Below are 25,518 nucleotides of genomic sequence, written 5' to 3' on the forward strand. Positions count from 1 at the left end.
ACTTTAAAACAAAGTTACGTGAAAATGAACATTTTGACTTAATGCTGCTACTTGCATTTGGTTATTTTTGTTGAAATGAAAATTCAAAATGTTTTACAAAAGCTATCATTTGACATAACTACAACTTTCATTCAGGTGTCTGATGCAAAAAAGGTCAATCATTTTTGTAAATATTATAAACGGACCAGTCTTAGCTTCTTTTATCAAATAAGTGATCTTCTTTACGACATTAATTAATTCATAGACTAGTTTACAGATGGCACGAAAAGAATTGAGCAAATAATTGAAAAAAACACAACGCGCCATGGTAGCAAAAACGAGTTGGCGAGATGCAAGCCATTGGTACAGGTAGAATTTAAAAAAAATCAATTTGCCGTTTTAGGTTAACCTCGCACGGCAAAACGGACAGACGGACAAGCTAAAGTATGTTTGAAATATGTCGGAACGGTTGCTTGATGCCATTATTTCTTGTTCAGGTTCGAATATTGGATATCTGGCATCCAAGTAACTGAGGATTTAACTGCAAATGTCTGTTTATGTTTTGGTTTTCACCTTAATCGACTGTAATAATTTGTTTTGATAATAAAGTGATTTAAAACATAAATATTGTATACCCCCCTCACCAAATAACTGCACATGAGTTGAACACTGTTTGGGTGTACTGGGCTTGACGTATATGGAATGAGAACTTAAATATATATAAGTACATGTTTACAGTTTTTAAAGTATTTTTCATGATCAAGTATTACACAATCAACACACCACACTTCATACTTCACAAGTCTCTTAAAATCAATTTATGGACGTCCACTTGTACTGGAAGTTTTACATTCCAAGTAACAGAGAACGTTTTTGCAAATGTCTGATTTTGCTTGCAGTGCCTAGCCGTTTGTTGTTTTTTTGGGGTGGATCTTTTTACTTGTGTGTATCGCACATGAACAGTAACCTTTCTCGGTGCATGTATCCCTGCATTTTATCAAATTTTAATGCGTTATAGATTAATATTTTTCTCCATTATTTCGGTTATTGATTAAAATAGTTATATTTAAATGCCCCACACCACGTTTAACCGTAGCCTTATGATTAATGTATAATGTTGATTATGTTTTATTTGTCAACTGATATGCGATTTATTTGACATGTGTACTATAAATCTTTAAAAGAAAGAGTGAAATACGATATTTTTCTATACCGTTGTTTATAACATTCTCTTCTCGGGGGATATTGGTACATATCCAAAATGTCATTTCATACATAATTCATAACTTCCGCTGGTTTCCAATGTTAAAAGTATCAGACCTACAAATGGTCAAAAGGTCGTTGTTAGGAAACTTAGCTTTACGGTCTCTGTCTATATTTTTATTGCGGGTCATTTTTTATGAAGAATGCTATGGCATCAACTTGTAATTTACGTTGAAATCATTCTCGAATTTGAAGATACAAGAAAATAAAATAAAAAGGCTCATTTACAAATTAAATGTTCTGATTTAAACATACAGATTTCGATAAAAATGTCGTTTTTAACAAGTTCTGATGGATTGTAGTGCATTGAAATAACGTAATCTTTTATTTTATTTTATTTTTCATTCCTATACCATGTATTAATATTTTGTGTGCAATTTGAAACCATTGACGATGCATTTTTTTTCATTGTTGCGTCCAGTATCATGCCGTCCTTGCGGATTTTTTACCTAAACTGACGACGCACAATTTAATGATTAAAAAGATCAGACATCCAGCAGACTGCCGACCTCGGCTTTATTTTTTCCCCCAATATCGGAACAACTGTCGCCCAGTGAAACATTTATCTGAATACATGCTTGATAGCGTTTCTTTCATTATATTTTTTTCTTATTTTTATTATTATTTATTATTATTTATTAATTTATTTATTTATTTTGCAGCTGACTCTCTCGTGAACTGGCACTTTGGAAGATTTATCATAAATTCAGAAACATCTCTTTAAATGTATAACCTATTTTGGCTTTTCTCTTTCCAGAACTTTTATAATAAGTGAAATTAATCTACGCTTTATACATGTACCAATGTTTTTTTAAAACTTTTTTACTTTAACTCAATGCTTTTTAAAACTCGGTTTTCTAAAACTTACAAAAGTGATATAAATAAAAAAAGAAGAAAAAAATCTTACTCAAGGTCTGTTTTTTCTCTCGGACCGATATTATTGTCCGTCATGTTTCACTTTTAATCCAGCCGAACTGTCACCGACACACAGACGCGATCCGAACTGCTATCGGATAGCAACTCGGTAAAGTAGACTAAAATTGTTAATCTTTAATCCGCATGGTTAGCGACCAGACATGGGCTATAAATACCGTGTATCTCTCTGTGCAATAGTATTTAAACTTGTGTATACTCAGCGGAAATTAATAATTTATAACCAATATGTATATTAATGTAATTGTGTTATTTCTATTCTACATGTACCAACCGATTATTATTTCTTTTCAGATAAAAATTATTGTGTTTTTTTATTCATTCTTATGTCACTAATATTTGCATGTTATAAATTATTATCACTCCCTATACAATATGATTTATCAGCATTTAAAAAAAAAAAAGCTTAAGTGAAATACAACAAGAATATTCTGTAGTTCTACAGTAACCCTCGCCCCATGCCTTTAAATACTGTATATGAATATGTAAATGTCATTGACAGTTGATTTGCGATATAAGTTAATTATTATAATTATTATTATTATTATTTTTATTATTATCAATTGATTGATTGATTGATTGATTTATTTATTTATTTATTTATTTATTTATTTATTTATTTATTTATTTATTTATTATTATTATAATAATTATTGATTGATTAGTTGATTTTAGTTGATTTATTTGTTGGTTGATTGATTTATTGGTGGCTGGCTGGCTCACTTTCTTGCTTGCTTGATTGATTATTTTATACAGTACATTTAATTGTTCACTCTCTGTATGTATGTGTGAACGTGTACATGTACATACCTACATGTGATATTTTCTGGCTTATTATTATTATCATCATCATTATCATCATCATCACCATCATCATTGGATTGAACCATGTCAATAACAACGCTATATTCTAATTACATTTGGTTTGAACTACATGGAAATAGATAATTCTCCTTCGTCGAAAATGGTATTATTCTAAGAACAGAGCGTTCAAAAAATCTAAAAAGTTCAGTCGCATAATTTCGGCCTCCGTTTGAGAGATAAACATCAAATGTATATTAAAGATAAATTGGACATATTGGCAAGGCACTGTTGGCATAGAAAACATTTCTCGAATACACGTGCCGCTATTGCAACTCCATAAAAACGGTATTGCACGGCCGTTTAATTTTTGCTGTTTTGAGCGTTCTTTAGGGATTCCGTTTTTGTGTCGCCTCTACGGAGTAGTGGCGACATATAGGGATCACTTCTCCGTCGTCTGTCTGTCTGTCCATCCGTCCGTCACAAAACTTGTCCGGACTACTCCTCATAAACTACTGGTGCAATTTCATCCAAACTTTACAGGAATGATCAGTACCAAGTCTAGTTGTGCATATTGTCAGCATTTTCCGGTTCAATGATTTTTGTCAGTTATGGCCCTTTAATAATTTTTAATTTTAAAGTTTGTCCGGACTACTTCTCTTATACCACTAATGCAATTTCAATGAAACTTTACATGATTGATCTGTAGCTCAAGTCCTTGCGCATATTGCACGGGTTTTCCGGTTGATTGATTTTTGGCCGAGTTATGGCCCTTTGATAAAAAGGTTTCTTTTTCTGTGTGTTGCCAGATACACAAAAGCTTGTCCGGACTACTCCTCATAAACTACTGGTGCAATTTCATCCAAACTTTACAGGAATGATCAGTACCAAGTCTAGTTGTGCATATTGTCAGCATTTTCCGGTTCAATGATTTTTGTTTGAGTTATGGCCCTTTAATAATTTTTATTTTTAAAGTTTGTCCGGACTACTTCTCTTATACCACTAATGCAATTTCAATGAAACTTTACAGGATTGATCTGTAGCTCAAGTCCTTGCGCACATTGCACGGGTTTTCCGGTTGAATGATTTTGGCCGAGTTATGGCCCTTTGATAAAAAGGTGTTTTTTCTGTGTGTTGCCAGATACGCAAAAGCTTGTCCGGACTACTCCTCATAAACTACTGGTGCAATTTTATCCAAACTTTACAGGAATGATCAGTACCAAGTCTAGTTGTGCACTGTCCGTCTGTCTGTCCGTCTGTCACAAAATTTGTCCCAACATGAAATTGGCCATCATGAGGCGACACATGTGATTACTGATCGCTCTTGTTCTCTTTTTGACGTCATTTGCGTTATACAAACATATAAAAACGCGATAAATGTCTTTTGGGTTTGTGATAAATATAATAAAAATGTATTATATTCGCGTAGATTCAATACTAAATTTATTGAACGAGTTGATTTTAAGCGTACATGCGAGCCTCCGGTATTGAACCCACATTCATTCGTCGAAAAAAAAAACATAAGATTTTGCAACATTATGCGAAAAGCCCAAACAGACTCATATTTTTCGCGCAATTTAAACTAAACATTAAGGTTTAAATGGGGAAAAAGACTCGAAACATTACCTTATTTGTTCAATCCTTCCTGAAGGCTTTGTAGACTTCCTGGGTGAAGACATAGATGCTCTCGATATCTGACTTTTCCATTTATTTGAAAGAGATGGCAAATTATACCGAGTCAATCTTGTTAAAAAATCATTACTCGTTTGCACGTGTTTAAGATCAGTAAGTGTTGAATATGTGCTATAATTCGGTCCACATATCTTTGAAACATTTGTGCTCGTACTTTTCGGCATCGAATCATGAAATCGGCAGTTGTAGATCTGAAAACCGAGAGGACATCTTGCATTCCAACCAAGGTCCCTCTCAAGCATTATGCTCAGAGTATGCCCTTACTCAATTAATTTCTTAATTATCTGAAAAACTCATTTACTATATAAGGCATAAATCTTGTTTAAATCTTACCCGAACAGATAGTTACAACGTTTTGACGCTAGTTACTACGTTCCAAGAATTCAACGTTAACTACGTCATTGACTACATTAAGTGACGTAATTATGTCCAAACTTAAGCGGTGCGGTTAAAACGTTAAATAGCAATACAAAAATAATGTTCAATAATTTATACATCGTCATTGTCATACAAATTATTATTGTCATTTCAAAACTTATGTTTTCAAATATAACAAAACCTGTTGAGAAATGAAATGTGTGTCTAAGGGAGACACATCTTCAGTGCATAAAACAATAAACTGCTGTGATATGGTTTGTGGAGTTGTCCCACATATTGTCCCACCGGAATATTGAAATGTTGATAAAAAATATATACATTTAAAACGCCCGTGCAGTTTTTGAGGCAAGCTATGGAAAAAAATAATGAATTGAAAACGGTAGTTTTATATATTAATACATGTATACATCTTGATAAATAAATATCAATAACACTTATTTTGAAACTCTAAATATCAATATAAATGAATATTTGGAGGGTTAGAAGTAGGCCTAAAGGTAAAAAAATATTAGAAAGGTTTATGCGAGATGTTGGACTCTCGGAATATTGAAAAGTTCATAAAAATATATACATTTAAAACGCCCGTGCAGATTTTGAGGCAAGCTATGGAAAAAATAATGAATTGAAAATCACAATATCGTCAGGGTGCTGAGCAGTTTTTTCGACAATATTTACTGAACTTTCAATACCAGTAACACTGTACTTGTGTATTACCAAAATACATTTTTTTATTTGAAATATTTCCTGGATTTTCCTTTGTTACTCGTCTGCTAGACTGCGACTAAATTATTTTCAGTAATGTATCGAACAATCATTCGCACATTTTGATTTTCTTTGTGCATTGTCATGACTGTTGTATTTTTAAAAAAAAAAAAAAAAACACAAACAAACGCAGTCCGGTGGTGTTTAAATGTAATCCTATTGTGTTCATCTCTATCTGGATCTCTTAATGAATTAATTTGAGCCGTGTCACGACAAAACCAACATAATGGGTTTGCGACCAGCATGGATCCAGACCAGCAAGCGCATCCGCGCAGTCTGATCAGGATCCATGCTGTTCGCTTACCAACCCTATTACAAGTAGAGAAACAAATAGCGAACAGCATGGATCCTGATCAGACTGCGCAGATGCGCAGGCTGGTCTGGATCCATGCTGGTCGCAAACGCATAACGTTGGTTTTGTCGTGACACGGCTCATTTATGTTCGTTTTGTTCATTGCAGGTTGAAGAAATTACCAAATTAAATTGTTGAAAGCACACTTATCTTCAAACCGGAATAAACTTTTACTTCCTTTGAAAGGGTAAACATGTGTTTAATAATGTTTTAATAATGGATAGATGTTAACTTACAAACCTTTAGACATTCAATAATGTATCATATAGATAGTAAAATGTTAACAAAGTGGCGGTTTTACTTCCATACCAAATAGTAAAATCACATTAACTATACCGTACCAATAGTCAGAAAGAAGAAGAAAAAAAAAGTTAATCTATATGGCTATGAGTACGTTTTTGGGACACAAAAAAACCCACAGCATTTTTAAGAGATAAAAATTATAGCATTTTTTAAGGCTTTATACATATGTCTAATACTACAGCAAACTGAGCTCATTTGATTGCTTGGTGTTTAATCAAGACAACTTCCTAATCATCTTTATACGATTGTGAATCAACGACGACGACGACGACAACAACAACAAAAAAAACGACCTCCGCTTATTCACCCGGAAACACAAATAAGCCTATAAGATTAAAAGCGAACATGTTTTGGTGATCCATATAATAGGAAATTAACATGCAGGTGGGGGAGGGGGTGGAGATAGTGATGACATGAAACGCGATACAATAACATTAAAGCCGATATACATGTATATTTAACCCAAGCACATATTTGATCATCCAAAAAGGTTGCTTTTTTGTGTCAAAATATAAATCATGCAGCAGACGAGAAATTACAAGTGCGAGGAGTTATATTTTATGTGTTTTTTAAATTACGTTTTATCAATTTTAGCCATATTTTTCAATTTACAATTATAAGGAAATTCTATTCAACATCGACCTTCATTCGTAAAACTAAATTTATCCAAACGTGATGCACTTTCTGTTTAAAAAATTCGTACCGATTGAACTGTTTGACTGACACATGGTGCAACAGACGAACACTGAAAACTGATTAAAGTCGTTTAATGATTATTTAAGTGAACGAAATTATGTTTTGAAATCAAAACGTTGCATGGATGTAACATTTTGCTTAATATTTAATTACAGTGAATGACGTTTTACATCCGGTTTTGTAGGAATTTCTGAAGAGTACTTTCGGTTTTAAAGAATCTCTTAACCGTACGTACTTTTGGTTTGACAAGTGGCAGAAGCATGGAGATTGTGGTAATATATTTAATACCTTATAACCAAATGTTTATTTACTTTATACATATTTTGTTTTGGTAAGCAATATTCTCAGGCAAAGCAATGCATTTCGCGCACAATATAAATAATAAAACGGTTATAGTTACCATAAATTATTATGTTTGTAATATAAATCCGTGAAGAGTCTTTATAAATAGTGTTATAAATATTATAACACAGCACTTGTTCGGATTATTGTTTTCTGATGAAAGACATTCAAAGGCTCATTAAAGCTACTCTCCCACACAAAACAGTCTAAAACATCAACATATCTGTTTACAGTATTTAAATATTACGGTGGCATGGAGGGGACATCAGATATATTTTATGTATCACGTGCGCACGCGATAGCTACTACTTGCGCACGCGATAGTGACTGTGCGCACTTAATAGCTGCTACGTTGGGCACACAATAGCTACTACGTGCACACGCGATAGCTCCTACGTTGGTCAATCATTAAGTGCGCACGTAATAGCTATTGCATGCTCTCATAATAGCTTGTATGTGGGCACGTAGTAGCTATCGCGTACGTACGTGGTAGTTATGGCGTGCACACGTGGTAGCTATCGCGTGGGCACGTAGTAGCTATCGCGTGCGCACGTGGTAGATATAATATTTAAGATGGCCCCTTTATGCCACCGTAAAATATGCATAGTAGTAAAATTTGCAGTTTTCACGAGTTTCACTTCACGCAGTTTTATCACACCCGTGAACATGTTGCGAGTAGGACAGTTAGATGCAGGTATAAACCGGGTTCCCGATAAATGTTCTTTTTTTGTATTTTTTGTCTCCTTTTAGAGACATAATATTCCATAATATATTGTGCAGCAACCGACTGCAGGATAAAAAGAACACCCAGTGCAAAACTGTTCTACCCTCAACCAACGGATCTAAATGCAACCAATTAACGAATAGGTGCATATATTTTATTTACAAAATAAAACGTTGCAACAGTTTAAAATTACAGGACCATAAACATAGCCAAAACTTTATTTTTTATAATCATCTAGTTCCATATAAATGTACGAACTTGTGGTAAAACTTTATCTTTCGATGACATTTTATTTCATAAAAGCCCAAACCACAATATGCGGGATAGTAGCTCAAAGCCTAAAAAAAGACAAAATTCATTTTTTCAAAAGCTTTTAATTTTTGGTGTCCTGAAACATATTCAAAAAAGTTACTCATTGCCCTTATTTGTGAGCCATTTTTTGTTGTTGTTGTTTCTTTTGTGATTTGGTAATTAGAACAGATATAGTGAATTTATATTTTGCATTGAAATCAAAATACCAATTTGTTTACATTTTACTTCCTTTATGACACTTCATTTCTCATTCAACGGTATTTTCTTCAGGCTATAATCATCTCATATATATTCTAAATCCATTAATACAACATTATTGAACTCATCTGTTCCCTTTTTACAGAATGAAAAATTCATTCATTTAGAGGCATAATGTGCCTATAGGTTTTGCATATATTTTTTTTTGTTTTTAATCGAATTCTAGCTTCAGAATTAATTATCTTTCTCATTTATTTCAGCTTGGATGCCACATACATTTACAGTTTTATTTGATATTCAGCCTTTTTGGAAGTGTGGGTTCACCATTACATATGTATGAACAACTTCTTTCTAGTGGACATATTGAAAAGGCAATACAAGCCCCGGTTGGTGGCTTCTCTCTGCCCAGTGGCATGGCGATTCATCATGACTTCAAAGACGCAAAGATGCACGATTCTGTTGAACTGCTGAGAATAATGTTTGACCAGATGGCGACTAAATTCTACAAAGCAGTAGTGTTAGATGGGAGTGATCTGTTGAATCACCATAAAAATATTTTTTCGGCTACGTCCGTCTCTGAACTCGACGTTAATCGTATGTCTGTTACGTTACGTGGAGCTAAACGTTCATTTAAAGGAGTGGAAGATAACATGATAGGGCTGCAATCCGAGGTGCACTACCTTATTGAAAGTGTTAGGAGTAGAATCCTTGAACTTAAAGACGAAATTAAAAGTTTCGAGGACAAACAGGAATCAATGGAACAGGAAATAGCAATGATGGAAACAGAAATACAAGAAAGTGATTCAAGCGCTCGTGAATATGACAGGTATGCCGATGACATGGATTTTCTTGCTCGTAAAAAGAATAGAGAAGCCGAGGAAGCTGCTAAGTGGGGAATTGGAGAGTTAGCAGCAGCTGGCGCAGTGGCGGTTGGTATTTTTACTGGCGGACTGCCTCTTCTTGCAGCCATTCCCGGTGTTGTGCTTGGGGGCGCCGGTCTTAAAAACGTAAAAGATCATATGTATTATGACGGACAAGCGGCAAATTATAGACATGATGCTTATATATATAGGATAAGGGCAAATGGACTACGCGAGAATGTTAAAATGATAAAGAGAAATATAAGTAATTTAAAATTGGAAGCTATCCATGTTAGACATGAGCTTCAACAGCTTGAGTATGCATTGCGAAGAGTGAACGACCTGTCTAATTCGTTACACGGTTCAGTCAAAGGTACATACGAGGTAGTTTCCATGCTGCAAAATATGGAAATTGCAATTGCAAATGCTGAACTTGATACACAATCTATCATTGAAAGGTTTAAATACATTCCAAATGTTATTAAAAGGGCATCTGATTCCATGCTTAAAAATACAAAGAGTGCTTGGATCAGTATCCAAGAAACTTCTTAAGTTGAAGCAAAATCTTCTAACTTGAACGCTCTGCAACATATTACAATTTCACTAGAGTGTTCTATTATTTTATCTAAATACTAGCGTTGATTTACCTCATTATATAAGATATAACTGCCGTTCCATTAAAAATCAACATTTACTTAAATTCAAAATGTGATCACTTTTAATATTATTAACGTTACATTATACGGTTTCTTGGTAATAATTACATTATACGGCTTCTTGGTAATATTTACGTTATACGTTTATATTTACATTATATGGTGATGAAACTGTTGCTGCGTTTTCAATTGTTTTCTTTCCTTTAAAGACCTTCCTGACTTTAGCATATTCATTCTATTGTAATGCATACATACCCGTAATTCCATTAAAAATCTTGACATTATCTTAGTTTCATATTATGCTTATGTCAGTTTTCCTAGAAATGTTTGTTTTGTTAACTCGACTTTTTTCCGAACAAAACAATAGAGGTATTATTACAGTCATGTCGGCGTTCCCGTTGCTGTCCGCAAACTTTAAACATGATCATGACATTTTAATTTCTTGGTGTATTGTCTTTATGCTTCATTACAACAACCCTTAGAACAAGACCTTCAAGTAGTTCAGACTAAACTTGATCTTAATTCATAAATGGCCTTGACCTTCATGGTCAAATGTCTAAATGTTTCTGTTTTTTGTTGTTGTTTTTTTTGCTGATTTTCGCTTAAAGTGGCTATTACTTTGTTATTTTTAAATGGATTGTCTTCAAATTTGAACACAACAATTTTAGGATAAACATTCAAGTTAACCAGACTAGCAATAACAAAAGTTATCACAAGAACTCCAGGACATTTGAAAATCGAGTATAAATCTGTTAGCCTGTGCTTTTTGTTTACAATTTGCATTATTATTAGGTAATTATGTATGGCAAGGATGAAGACCAGAAATAAACAGGTCAATACTTGTGAATTGGCAAAGTTGGAAATTTTACTAAAAACTACCATATTTTAAGCAAGAGGCGATGAAAAACGGCCTATAAATTAGTTTTTGACACATAATACAAGATGTATAACAAGCTTAATCATTAAAGTTTAATTAAGCTCCTAAAATTCATTTTTGAAAGTTGAAAATAAGCATTTCTGACGAGTGTTTTTGTAGTATATACAAATGTTTTCCGACGGTATCAGAATTTTGAGGATGCGCGCGCATGGTATGACCCACTTGATTCAATAGTATTCTGAAAGTCCTGATCATAGTGATATATGTAGTTTACTGTGAGTTAAGTTAATAGTGCCATGATGTGTAACGTTCTTAAACGTAGTAAGTATTGTGCAGTGACTAACAATGAATAAATTCTATTATATAGTTTTCAATGTGCTGTTTGTTTATGAGTGACTGTAACAGGCTTTAAACTGGACTTCTTTCAAGTCTGATTGCCCCTTTTTCATTCATATTGACTTGCAAATGTAAACAAGTCCTATAAAGTATATACATGTATATGAATCAGTTAACCTACATGAATGAATCATGTGACATAAAATCGTGCCATGGGATAACCAACATACAATTAATTGAAATATGAGCCGTGCCATAACAAAACCAACATGGTGCATTTGCAACCAGCATGGATCCAGACCAGCCTGCGCATCCGCGCAGTCTGATCAGGATCCATGCTGTTCGCTATCAGTTTCTCTACTTGTTATAGGGTTCGTAAGCGAACAGCATGGATCCTGATCAGACTGCACGGATACGCAGGCTGGTCTGGATTCATGCTGGTCGCAAACGCACCATGTTGGTTTTGTCATGGTGCGGCTCATATATGAAACAGCATAACTTTAACCGAATACGGTTTTAAAGTTATGGTCTCCGGCCTAGAAAGAGCATAGGTGTAAAGTTAGTTTTTTTTTTTTAAAGCATACTTGCAAAATGAAAGCATAAAAATGAAAATGGACTGATGCAAGTATACGAATCTAGCAATGAACCTATCCAAAATTAAATTATGACTATCAATTTTCACTATTTTTGCACTCAGAATAAGACATGATATTATATATTCGAAAAAAATGCATCTTTTGTTTACTGGTCTACTGATCCGGTCTTTAATTTGTGCAAGATGCCAAAGCAAGTCAGGTGGATAATTCATTTAAATGATATTGAACAGAAAATGGAGTTACTTCCCTTGGATTATGAACTAGAGATAATTTTTATAATAAATGACAGATTAAGGCCGATACGTATATAAAACGTTTACGGGGTCTTGTATTCTTGCAGTGTCTGTCTTGGGGTGTCATGAAAATAAATATATGCAGACTGATGGTCAATACGACACATAAAGCTACTTGTGATCTCATCACATATTTAGCTACTAGCTAAATTATGTGATTGGAGTTAGTTGTGTCAATATCATGTTTCAGTTAAAAAACCTACATATTTTTTGTTTTATAATACTGCACGTTTGTAACGTCATTTTTCATTGGATAATCGTGACGTTTATATAGTTTTATATACACGGCTGCTGTCGATTCATGAAGAAATCTTACTTTTTTCCTCCACAAAATGATGCTTGCTGTATTATAAATTCGTTATAAAGATTGCTGACAGGTTATATGGCCGTATATAAACGGCTGTTTGCAATATAACGCTCGCCTAACGGCTCGGGTTATATTTACAAATAGCCGTTTATATAGGGCCATATAACCTGTCTACGATCTTTATAACTAATAATATAAATGGTTGTTTGAAATAAAACCCGAGTCGCTAGGCGATGGTTATATTGCAAACAACCGTTTTTATACGGCCAAAATAACCTGTCAGTAATATTTATAACGAATTTATAATACAGCAAGCATCATTTTTAGTGATAAAAGCGAGATTTCTTCATAAATCGACAGCAGCCGTGTACATAAATTATAAAACTATATAAATGTCACAATTATTCAATGAAAGGCGACGTTACAAATGTGCATTATTATAATTAGTAATATATACTTTATAATGATTTTTTTCATTTTCTTTTTTTCGAATTTTTTTTTTTCAATGTTAAGATAATGTTTAACTTTAGTTTACTAATTTAAAATCTTTTTTTTTTTATATTGAATCAAATTGAGCAGTGATTTGATGGTTAAGGTGTTCTGCCTCTCAACTCAGGGATCATGGGTCCGAGTCTTTTTGCAGTCATTACCATGTGTTTTCATTTGACACTAATATTGAGAAGTTCCGGAATACGGAAATGTAACACGTTTTCTTCATAATCGAGATTAAGCAAATAACGTGTTGAAATACCAATTTTGCTCCAATTTTGCAACAATAACAATATTTCAGTTGGGAAAATTTTATCTTACAGCACGTTCCTGTTCGGTTCTCAGTTATAACGCCTTTCCGATGGTTCTGTCTTATGTAATAAAAATGAACTACATGATGATATTACAGAAACCTCAATGTATATACCACCAATAAACCTCCCACAGCAAAGAATAAATAACAGAGCAGGAGATTAAAATTTCTAAAAGAACGCTAATAATAATAATAATGACATTTTGCCACTTCATACTTACAAAATAACTTCTTTACTTCTCATGGAATATATGCATAATTACAATACACATTTGGTGTAAATACATACATAAGCGTTGAAAAATTAACTTTTGCATGTCAGAATTGAAGATTTTTTTCTCTCCCAGGGATGAGACTGACACGTAGCAGATGATTCACAATTTCTTTTAGGATAGGAGTTTTCATCACCTTTTGAGAGATTTTATTAAGTGTAAAGTCATTATTTTTGAAAATTTTAAAATTTGAGTCAAAGATGTCGTTATCATTGTTCATTTTAAAGCTTTACGTGCTGCAACGCAAATGTATCCTAATTTACCAGGTTCTGTTTATGTTGCCACCGAACCTGCCTGTCTCTTTGAAGTTAAGCGGTTAACTTTGCCCTTTTTATGCCATGAACGCTTGATAATTTACTGAAATTTATTTTTTTATTAAAATGAACTTGCAGAAATTCTACATGAGCATGACATTTAATTTTGGAATTAGACCTTTCACATTCATAGTCGAGAATGAAATAAGATATCATGTCACAAAATAATTATTTAAAGGCACATCATACCTCAGAAATCCTTTTTTATTAAATTCTTTAGAAATATTACACACATGTTAAATAATGTTTTAATAATGGATTTAGAACATGTAAAATAATTAACAGCTGAAGAAAGTAGTGCTGAATATGCAGTAATGTGTCGTAAAGGTAGCAAAATGTAAACAAATAGTATTTTGACTTCCATACAAAATACTAATTCATTATAATTATACCAATTGCCAGCAAAGCAAAAGATGCAAAGATAGTTCATTTATATGGCAAATAAGTATTTTTTGTGGAACTTGTAACAAGACACCAAATATAAAAAATGTTTAGAAATAAAAATGATAGCATCTCTGACGCATAATGTGCCTTTAACTTTTGGGATGCCAATCAACATATAACAAGCAATTATCATAGAATTGCAAGCAATCCATAAGTCCCCAACCGGTAAGAACCCCAGCAACATTCTGAAGGGCCATTGGTTATTCACTAATGTTTCAATTGTTCTCTATTTTAAGTAAATTTGTTGGAAAAACTCTTTAAAAGTGATCACAGGAAACAGTTTTATGAACAGACAGACAGACGGACTGAAGGACACTCTTTGAAAAATCCCTGTTACCAAAATATAACATTTTTAAAAGCAAAATTCTTAAAGAGGAGATAACTCTTGAATTAATTATGTTAAAGATGCAATTTCATAAAAAATTTCAGCTCTTTTTGACTAATCACAAATATTGTTATATTTGCCATGTTTTAAGCCTATTTGTTGCCATGGCAACCTTTTTTTTTCAAAATAGGAAGAAAAGATAAAGACATGCATAATCTCCAGACTGCCCCATATGTCAAGTTTCATAAAAAATATTTCCAGTACTTTTTGAGTTATCACTGGATTCAGTTTATGTGTAAAATTTGCGATATTTTCAACATAGGAAGAAAAGAAAATGACGTGCATAATCTCCATACTGCCGCCTATCCATATATCAAGTTTCATAAAAATATTTTCAGTACTTTTGGTGTTATCGCGGGATCCAGTTTTGTGACAGACGGACGGAGGGTAAACCTAAAGTCCCCTCCGGTAAACCGGTAGGGGACTAAAAAGTCATAAAGTTAATTTCATTTTAGTTTCATATCTTAGATATCATGGGACTTTTGAATCATAATCTTTCTAAATGCATGTAGTCATATTGCTTTTGCAACTGATGGGCTTATGAACATTTTACTAAATCAGCTGGGAGGTACTCTCTCTACTCCAATTCAAGCTGCACCGACCAAGCTTTACGATACATACGCCGACTAATAAATAGTCTTTAAATGTTCATTTGATTTTCATATATTTCATCTTATCATATTTACAAGTTGAAAAGTGGAATCATTTATGAAAATATAACAAACACATCCATAATTATGAAGCCTGATTATTTAAGACACATACTAGTATACAAAAAGATATATAAAATGTAAACAAACATTTAGACTTTTAACACAAGCTTGTCTTTCTAATAAACAGTTAAATCTATGCCAAATCCATATTTTAGTATGCATCAAGATTAAATCATAAATAAAATTTCATTCGAATTTGATAAAAGGATGGTACTCTACAATTTTAAGGATAATTGATCCTTTATGCATGTATGCGAGCCGCCATATTGATATTCTTTTCAAATAATGACATAACATGGGGAAACAAGCTCTCATGTGATAAAATGGGATAAGAGTTGCTTCAAATTACTATGTTAACATAAACGGTTAATTAGTTACGGTTCGTAATTCTTGAAATTAGCATTCTCAAGATGTACAAACTTTTTAATCATATTCAATATTTCAGGCTGAAAATGTGAAAATTTACTCTTGAATTGATCTGATTGTGACCGAGAGATAAATTATAAGACATAATGAACTGACAAAGTATGCAATATATATATATAAAGCACGAAATTAAACGACAAAGTATAAGGTATAACATGATGTGTATATAACATACAAATGATAATTTTGATATAAGTATAACAAATCGTTGCATTCTCCTTCTTCTCTTCGTTTTCTTATTATTCTTCTTCGTTTTCTTTTTCTTCTTCTTCTTCTTCTTCTTCATTTACACAGTAATTATATACACATAAACTTCAACTTGCTTCCATTATGTAAATAGATGATTTATAACAACAAGTAATTTGTTTAAATCCGTGTAAGAAGCTAGTTTTAGTCAAATATTTTAGTTTTATATGAAAACATAAATATTCAAAAAGCAGCACTCATACAAGAAATTAATTATATAAAGATACACATAAACTAATTCAATCAAATTAAGTTCAAATATATAGCATATATCATATATGATAACATACCAGTACATACAGTGACACAGAGTAACTTTATAAAGCAATTTCACAAATAAAAATACATTGAATACAAGCAGTGCATGGTACAACATATCATAATTATATTACAGAATCAAGTTGTTAAAGAGAATATATATAATATGATCCATTTTATTCATGTACCAGCTTTATTTACTAGAACTCCGCGAGTCGGATGTGTCGCCTTGTGAACAATGTAGTTTAGGGGAAATGGCCAGGACAAAAATGAAATATGAAAAATAACAAAGGGCAATAACTAAAAAAATAATAAGTGCAGAGCAGCAGTTTCTGTGCACTGCACTTCTTATCAATAAGATCTATCATTCTATGATGTTTCAAGTCCATAGCTTTCATACTTGAGGAGAAATGACCAGGACAAAAATAAAGTAAGAAAATCAACAAAGGGCAATAACTCAAAAATAAGAAATGCAGAGTATCAGTTCTTATGCACTGCACTTCTTTTTAATGAGATCTATCATCCTATGAAGTTTCAAGTCCATAACTTTTATACTTTCGGAGAAATGGCCCGGACAAAAATTTAGTATGAAAATAAACAAAGGGCAATAACTCAAAAATTAAGAAATGCAGAGTACAGATTCTTGTGCACTGCACTTCTTCTTAATGAGACCTATCATCCTATGAAGTTTAAAGTCCATTGCTTTTATACATTAGGAGAAATGGCCCGGACAAAAATAAAGTATCAAAATTAACAAAGGGCAATAACTCAAAAATTAGGAAGTGCAGAGTACTGGTTCTTGTGCACTGCATTTCTTCTTAATGAGATCTATCATCCTATGAAGTTTCAAGTCCATAGCTTTTTTAGTTGAAGAGAAATGGCCCGGACAAAATTAAAGTATGAAAATTAACAAAGGGCAATAACTCAAAAAATAAGAACTGCAGAGTACCGGTCCTTGTGCACTGCACTTCGGGTTATTGAAAGAAGCATGCATACCAAGTTTGAAGTCAATCAGACTTATAGTGACTGAGTTATGCTCCGGACAAGCTTTAGGGGACGCCGACGCCGACAACGACGCCGACAACGACAACGACGCCGACACAGACGCCGCCGCCGACACCGCCGACAAAAGTAAACCCTATATGTCACCTTTTCAAGGCGACACAATAACATAAATATACTGAAACAAAAAAAAACTTTCGCCAAATATGAATGTAGATATGTTAGTACAGTTTTTCAATCTTTTTGGATGAAAGCATACACTTTTGTAAAATAATGTATTGTGTTTCTTTTAAAATCGTCATTTTGGTGGAAAGGATCAGATTGATTATTGAATTTTGAATTAAAATAAGGTAGGGGTCGTTTTTTTGTTAACAATCAGTAGCGTGTGTGACCGCCGTGTGCGATGCTGACTGCCTGACAGCGACGTCGCATTGAGAGCACAAGTTCGTTAACGCCAGCCTGTGGAATATTTTTCCATTCTTGAAGCAATGCTGCCCGAAGGTCGTTGACGTTGTTTGGAGGGTTCGGACGTCGACGTACGCATCTATCCAGATTATCCCAAAGATGTTCAATTGGGTTCAAATCCGGACTTTTGAGGGCCGTCGTCGATGAAATCAACGTTATGATTTTGTAAATACTGTATATTGACACGAGCAACATGGGATGTGGCATTATCCTGTTGTAAAGTCGTTATTACGTTATGGGTCTGAAGCAGAGGGACAACATAAGGGCCTAAAATGTCTTCCCTGTATTTTTGGGCATTTAAATTGCCATCAGGGTCAACGACGAGCGGGGTTCGATACCCGTAGGCAATACACCATAACTGAGCACCCACCACCAAAACGATCCCGTTGCAGTACGCAGCAGTCGGCATAACGTTCATTCTTGCGACGGTATAATCGTACACGGCCATCAGCTCGAGACAATGCAAACCTTGACTCATCAGTAAAAAGAATTGTCCGCCAACGCTATCTTGTCCAAGGGCCCATTGCTCTCTATTATTGCGATGGCGGCGCGTCAAAACCAAACCGACGTACGGACAACGTCCGTGCAAACCGCTCTCGGCTAAACGATTCCTTACTGTCTGGCTGGGCGGAAATACGTTTGTTGTGAGTACCGGGGAAGTACAGAAGCTGTAGCTGTCGCTCTTCGAAAGCGATCGCGCAGGTGATGGTTCAAGATATAGCGGTCTTTAGCTCGAAACGTTACGCGCGGTCTACCGCTCCGCGGCAAGTCCCTTGTACTCCCGGTCTGTGCAAATCGCCGCCGAAGGCTTCGGATTGATTGCACGGATGCACCAACACGAGCTTCAACCTCCGCAGTTGTGCACCCAGCTTCAAGCATGCTTAATGCCCTCTCACGTAAATTTTCGGGAATTCTTGGCATTGAAATTTCAATACAAAACTTCAATCAAAAACGTTTTTCGATTTTTTTCTACAGCTTTACGACTATAGCAATATTTTGGTAAAGACTAATATGCACCACGTGGAGCGGATATGCCCATCCCTTACGCGCACATGAAACTCGATTTATACGTTGAATAAACATATCGGGCTTTTATACGGGGATTAGCTGACCGATTTTGCAAACAAAACGAGTTTTACAAGCTACTACATGTTAATAAGTGTGTACATCTAAGTGGTACCCTTGAACAACTGGCACATACTTTGCGAAAGTTTCATTTTGGTTCAGTATATATCGCTTCTGGAAATTTTATTATGTTTTGCACTGATGAAGCTTAAAGCATATAGCCGAAACGTATGCAATAAATAATTACTAAATGTTCGTGTTCGTGTGACTTGTCTGTTTATTATGTATGTATATTACACTTCTAACAGGATATCGCTGTTAATCGCACACAAATGGAAAACGTCTCAAATACCAATGTACCTTATATTATACAAAATTTCTCATACACGTTGGGGCTCCAAAATACAACTTCAAGTCTTATTGCAATATAATATACCAATGTTGCTCTCCTTTCATTCTCATTTATGATAATCAGTTGTTTTATCAAGCAAGTAATTTGTACATGTATGCCATTCCTTAAAAACACTCCATAAACAGAAACATAAGCCGAATCAATTGCTGATGGCTTTTGTTAAAATTGTCCTTGTATGTTGATATCAAATTTCACCAATTTAGACATTTATTCTTTGTCCGGAGTGATGATTTTATGGAACACTGATGTCACTTAGCGGATTGAAGTATAGATGCATGTCTTCCATTAATATTTTATCTGAGGAACGAAACCACAATTCAATTTGAAAGAAAATTTATTCATCTGTTTCACGGGTCTGCTTTAATTGTAGATATTGATGTGATATTGATTCCTTTCTATTCATGTGTTTGTAATCTGTTCTTGATTGTATATGTTTGTATTTAACTTCACACGATCGTTTATCATAAATGTGTCTTTCCTCATTTCTATATGGAACAAATATGTATGGTTTGTAATAACACCATTTTCATTCAGAATTCACATTAAACTTTGTCAACAAACATTTATTATCATTATGATTATTATAAAAACCAAAATGATCTGGTCACTTAAATTTTTTTTCAAGATAGAAAACGTTCAAACAAGATTTACTGGTTGTGTTCTGAAGACGAAATGTTTGTACGCAACCTCACAATAATGTACAGTCAGTGCATCCCATTTTAAATTGAATAACCAGGAATATGTTTCAAAAACCACTTTGCGACTCTCTGTAATACAGACTTGCTGTCCATAGGCCGTTTTTCCTTTTTCTTTTCGCTGCAGGTCTCTCCGAGTTCTACATCAGCAACTCTTTTGAATACTTCGACTTCTTTGTGAACTTCAGCATCTTTACGAAACTCGTTTAAAACCTCTATTCTCTTTATGTACCCTTCTCTTTTTGTCAGTTTTTCGTTTTCAATCATAAGGTCAATATGTTCCGTCATTGTTAATGGGTTTGTTTTAAGTGCTATGTCTTGTAATTTATCATTGCAAAATTTTACAAGAAGCATCATGTCTTCTATATTGTTTGTTAATTCCTGAAGTCGAGCTGCATTCTTAGCTACCATTTCTTCATGGCTTTTTGCTTTTCCGCTGGCGTCATTGTACTTATCTTTCAATTCATTTAGCGTTTTCATTACCTTTCTTGTCCCATGGGTGTGAGTGAATGCATCATTCTTATGTGCTGTCCACTCACACTTATCTGGGCATATTCTGCATTTACCGTTACCGTCCATAGCCCAACAGAACCGTTTTTCTTCGTTGTCTTCAAAAACACAGTGCGGGTGGCATTTCACATAACAGTTATCACACTTTGTGTTATGGACTCGACCTGGAATTAATGTCTTGATTTCGATTGGCTCTGTTACTTCAACCTCGTAATTTTTGTTTGCTTCCATTGCCGTTTTGTGTTGCTGTAATACATTCTTTTCGCTCTTCAATACCTCAACCATCTGTAGCCCAGCATCGAGATTATCTTTCATCGCATTCACTATAGCTTCTAATCGATATCTTTCAAGCAAGACATCCTTTGTCAGCTGAAGACTTTGAGGAATCATCTGCCCTAGATGGTTAAAAAATGCACAGAAGCTTGCCAAACCTATGTTCCAAAACATTGGAGATAAGCTTTGATTTTCCATGCCGGAGTTTGTAGCAAATAATGCCGAATTGTTAAACGTAAAGTTTTTTCCAAAAGGCATTTCTGACTCTTTCAGCGCAGCTAAAACTGGCGGGTCACTTCCGTCTGCAAATGTAATTAATGAACAGATATTCTTCTCAATATCTTTACCAAACAAGGACATGATTGACTGGAATATATAGCTTTGAATTGCAGTAAGTCGTGCGTCAGGTGCTTTGATAAGAAAACATACTGCATTGATGCACGATACTCCCTTCGGTCCAGTGTCTGAAAAAAGCTGGCGGATTTGACCAACAATTTCTTGATCCCTCTTTAGTCCTCTCGTATCTCCAAACCCCGGTGTATCAATTATATGCAACTGGTATGATAGCCGACTTCCTTCTTCAGGGTTGATAGTGTAGCATGTAATCCATTCTGTTTGAGATACAGCCTACGATTTGGGAAAATAAGATAATATTCAATGTAAAACACGTTGAAACGCAAGTCTATGTATAGATAAAATCAAGTGCCTTTTAATGACATAATATTTATCTAGGTCATTATATCAAAGTTAAATGTATCTTCATCATACAAATACAGCTTTGAAACAATTAGGTTTGTTTTTCAGCGCAGTAAGCAATTATGGGTGATAGATATGTGTATGTTTGCATTGATTACATATTTTCGTATTTACCTGATTTTGAATGCGACCTTTCTCTTCAGCCTCTAAGTCAATAATCGTATACCTGAAAGGATCTTCCCATGTTACACCTAACAAATAGTTTATGATACCATCAACAAACGTACTTTTTCCAGTTCCAGTAGCACCCACCAACATTATTGTTTTCGATTCAACGTACCTACGCGGTCGTGTACCTTAAATGTAAATATTCTTATATTTTCATGTTACTTAAATCATTCTTTTTGGCTAAAAAATAATGAAAAATAATGAAAGAGCTTAGAAAGACGTAATGAACTTAAAATTTCTGAAAATATTTGTTGTTCAAGACCAATATTCTCACCGATTTCAAACTTTCTGGTCTTTGCTTTTTCATTTCGAGCAGCAATATTTTCTTTGATTGGTAAGGCATACTTGTTTGGAGAGTTACCACTTGTCACTTGTATTGATGTTCTCAACATTTTTGTCGCAAGCGAAGCAGCTGTACGAATTTCTTCACTTTCTAGACTGAATGGGCTCTCTTCTCCATTCCCATATATTACTCTAACCCGAAAAACGTATGTAGCATTCGATTTCAAGCCAGTTATATTAGTAGAAGCTTCATAAATTTCTTCATGGTACGTTCTCCATCTTTGATTACTGCTCATGTCTTTTAAGGAAATTTGATAACAAGATTTATCCCCAAAATTTGTGGCACGGTCCCATGCTAAGAAAACTGAGTCAGGAAATACTTGGACAGCGTGAGGTTTACCAGGAACATTCTGAAATTCATTTATTTTTACAAAACACATTAATGCAATACTGTGATAAAATGTTTGATTTAATTACTAAAAAGTAATCTAAACGACCATGGGTATTAGATACATTAAGAAAATAATTTTTATTTGTTTGAAAATTACTTATAATACAGTAAATCATAAATAATAATTCGTGTACAGCTTCCAAAAACGAGATATATTGCAATGTAACAATAGATTTATATTCTCAAATTTATAAATTAAATAGTATCATTTTGACGAGAGAATATAAGTAAACTCGTTATATATAGTTATAAGTATGATCTTTTATAACCCCTTTTCCTAAACAAATACGTGTTATAACATCAATAATGTCGGTGTGATCTAAACGACTTTTGACAAAAAAATATTAGTAATTATATTGTTAAATGATTTTTAAACACATTATATATACTTATATCCATTTCATTATAATAATAGATTATTTTGATACAGCATGTATTTGACACATACATGTAGATTAGTTAGATGCCATTGTTATTGTATATATATTTTACTTGAAAGTCTCAAAGAACGTTTTCTGAGACAATTTTTGCAACTTAAAGATGACTCCTTACTTTAATAACGGCAAACAGGCTACACTTCATAATGTATTGCTTTTTGAATTAATTTATATTCATGAAAATTTGATTCTGAAAATACTTCTATACCTTTCCGTTTTCGTCTGCCATTGTTTTGTGATCTTTTCCCATTTCAGCCGCCAAAATCTCGTGCTTTTTTGTTGCTTTCATCTTTTTGTGAGATTTTACACATTCTTCACACAAAAACTCCTCACATTCAGGACAATAACTGCTTGCCAATGATTCCCCGTCACATGGATCGCATTTATAAACATCAATGGTTTCTTCAATCTGCAATTATCATTATTTATCAAAACATGGGTCGATATTGTGCCAAGTGCCAATTATTCATGTGTCTATAGAACTTTTTACGACGCGGTCCGTTGCTATGAAAAATGGATCGGAAGTAGTATTTTCTCGCACATGCGCAATCTGGGTAGGGCAAAAGAGCATCGCCCTACATAGAAGAATAGTAATTATAGTATGTAATTTCATAGAAAATAACGAGACAGTTTAAGGTAAAAAGTAGAAAATTATATAAAAATAGCTTTTAAAAAACATAAAAGATGCCTTTATAGCTTTGTGGCCAAGTTTGCCATAAAAGGCAGTTCAAGCTATCCACCTTACGATCACTGATCTGACATTGACATTTACACAGTTGTAAAAATGTGAAAAAATGTCTATTAGCTAATAAAAAGGTCAACATAATTGTTGTTGAAATAGTTCATATAAAAACCAAAGAAATTTTAATAGAATATGAAAACGAGGTTAATTATCATTCTGAAAAAAAGGATGAACACGTGCATGATAATGCATTTTAAGTTTTCAGTTTACCTGATTTTATCCTTTATCTGATTAATGACAAATAGAAAATTTTCAAGTAACATAAATATATTTACATATTTTTTCAAAATATATAGAAATTAAGAAGGGTAATTGGCAGTAAAATAACACACCTTTTATCATCTGGTTCCTCGTATACATTTAACATGCACGTCACACTATTTGTCACTTCACAAAATCAATAAGCATTGGTAAGATTAGTATATGTGAACGTTACTTTAATACGATTTTCATAATTTTGCGTGATTAGCTATATCATGGAACTGAAACGTCCCGATTGAATGGTATTGTAAATTAGCAGGGGAAAATACAACAGCGGTCACTTGTCAATCTGTTTGGCACTTACCGCCTTGCCAAACCACTTATCTAAAAGAAGTGTACAATACAAATTGTGCAATATAATGTAATACAAGGGTAAATATAATAAAATTTAATATTTAACACCCTGTTGTTTCAATTTAAATTTCTGATTGAAAAATCGTCTAATGAGATGCGTTTTTTTTTCATTTAATTATTATACGGATTGATCATAACTAGTAAATAACCCCAATTGATTTTGGAGTCAGTAGGTCACAGGTCAATGTAGCAAGGACCTTAAATGACCAAATGGTTTCCACTCAATATCTCGAAAAGTATTGATCACAGTCTTCATATTTCACATATTGATTGGTTATAACCAGTAGATGACTCCCACTGATTAAAGGGTAACTAGATAAAAGGTTAAGGTCACGGGGCCTTAAATGTCAGAATGGTTTTCACTCATTACTTGAAAACTGTTTGTCACTAGGTTGTTTATTTCAGATATTGATTGGTTATAACTAGCAAATGACCCCTATCTATTACGAGGTCTTTAGGGCAAAGGTCAATGTCACAGGGACCTAAATTTTCGGAATGGTTTCACTCATCATCTTCAAAACTACTTGTTATCATGTCTTTGTGTTTCACATTTTAATTCATCATCACTTGTGGATAATTTTGAGGTCACTAGGTCAAACGTCAAAGAGGTCACTAGGTCAAACGTCAAAGTCACAATAACATTGAATGTAATAATGGTTTCCACTTATTCACTTGACACCAATTAGTTACCAAGTCTTCATATTTCACATATTGCTTGGTCATGACTAATAAACGACCTTTTTTGATTTTGGGGTCACTAGGTCACAGGTCAAGGTAACAGGAGCCTTATATGCCGGAATGGTTTCCGTTCATTATCTTAAAAACTATCTATCTCACAAAGTTTTCATATTTCACATACTGATTAGTCATAACTAGAAAATGATCTTTATTGATTTTAGGGTTACTAGATCAAAAGTCATACTTACAGTAACCTCAAATATAAAAGTCGTCTCCGATTAATGACAATTGAATAGCAAGTCTCACAAATGTCAAAGTTGGTTTTTGGCATGTTTCTTTAACACAATTACCAACAGTATGAGTGATGTGCTAGAGAGGGGGACAAATGTGTCGTTTCTTCATACTTCATGATGTTGTTATTATTCGTAGTCAAATACTTTTTTCTTG

The 25,518-nt window shown here is 33.7% G+C and overlaps 3 protein-coding genes across 3 annotated transcripts; 1 reads left to right on the forward strand and 2 right to left on the reverse strand.

Annotated features, from left to right (window-relative positions):
* Nucleotides 1-4,602: 4,602 nt before the first annotated feature.
* On the reverse strand, nucleotides 4,603-5,048 carry LOC132754912 (uncharacterized; the record flags this gene model as incomplete). The annotated part of the gene is given in 1 exon segment (XM_060745661.1): nucleotides 4,603-5,048. A coding segment is annotated over 1 exon segment (308 nt), but the record flags the coding sequence as incomplete, so codon positions are not given.
* Nucleotides 5,049-6,880: 1,832 nt separating this feature from the next.
* On the forward strand, nucleotides 6,881-10,427 carry LOC132754911 (uncharacterized). Its single transcript, XM_060745660.1, has 2 exons — nucleotides 6,881-7,431; nucleotides 8,996-10,427. The coding sequence occupies exons 1-2, from the start codon at nucleotides 7,420-7,422 to the stop codon at nucleotides 10,145-10,147; spliced, it is 1,164 nt and encodes a 387-aa protein (XP_060601643.1). The 5' UTR covers nucleotides 6,881-7,419; the 3' UTR covers nucleotides 10,148-10,427.
* A 9,741-nt stretch (nucleotides 10,428-20,168) lies between these two features.
* LOC132754913 (uncharacterized) lies at nucleotides 20,169-21,989 on the reverse strand. Its single transcript, XM_060745662.1, has 2 exons — nucleotides 21,813-21,989; nucleotides 20,169-21,569 (listed from the first exon to the last, which is right to left on the reverse strand). The coding sequence occupies exons 1-2, from the start codon at nucleotides 21,954-21,956 to the stop codon at nucleotides 20,184-20,186; spliced, it is 1,530 nt and encodes a 509-aa protein (XP_060601645.1). The 5' UTR covers nucleotides 21,957-21,989; the 3' UTR covers nucleotides 20,169-20,183.
* Between the last annotated feature and the right edge of the window lie 3,529 nt (nucleotides 21,990-25,518).

This window comes from Ruditapes philippinarum, unplaced genomic scaffold, assembly GCF_026571515.1.
Source record: "Ruditapes philippinarum isolate M1 unplaced genomic scaffold, ASM2657151v2 ctg6722_1_1_1_1, whole genome shotgun sequence".
NCBI classification, from domain to species: Eukaryota; Metazoa; Mollusca; class Bivalvia; order Venerida; family Veneridae; genus Ruditapes; species Ruditapes philippinarum.

Excerpts from the sequence above, each read along its gene's own strand:
- LOC132754913 (XM_060745662.1), bottom strand. The coding sequence starts at position 21,956 with ATGTTGGTGGGTGCTACTGGAACTGGAAAAAGTACGTTTGTTGATGGT. Across the intron at positions 21,570-21,812 it reads AAGGTCGCATTCAAAATCAG|GCTGTATCTCAAACAGAATG; the intron begins GTAAATACGAAA and ends CCCAAATCGTAG.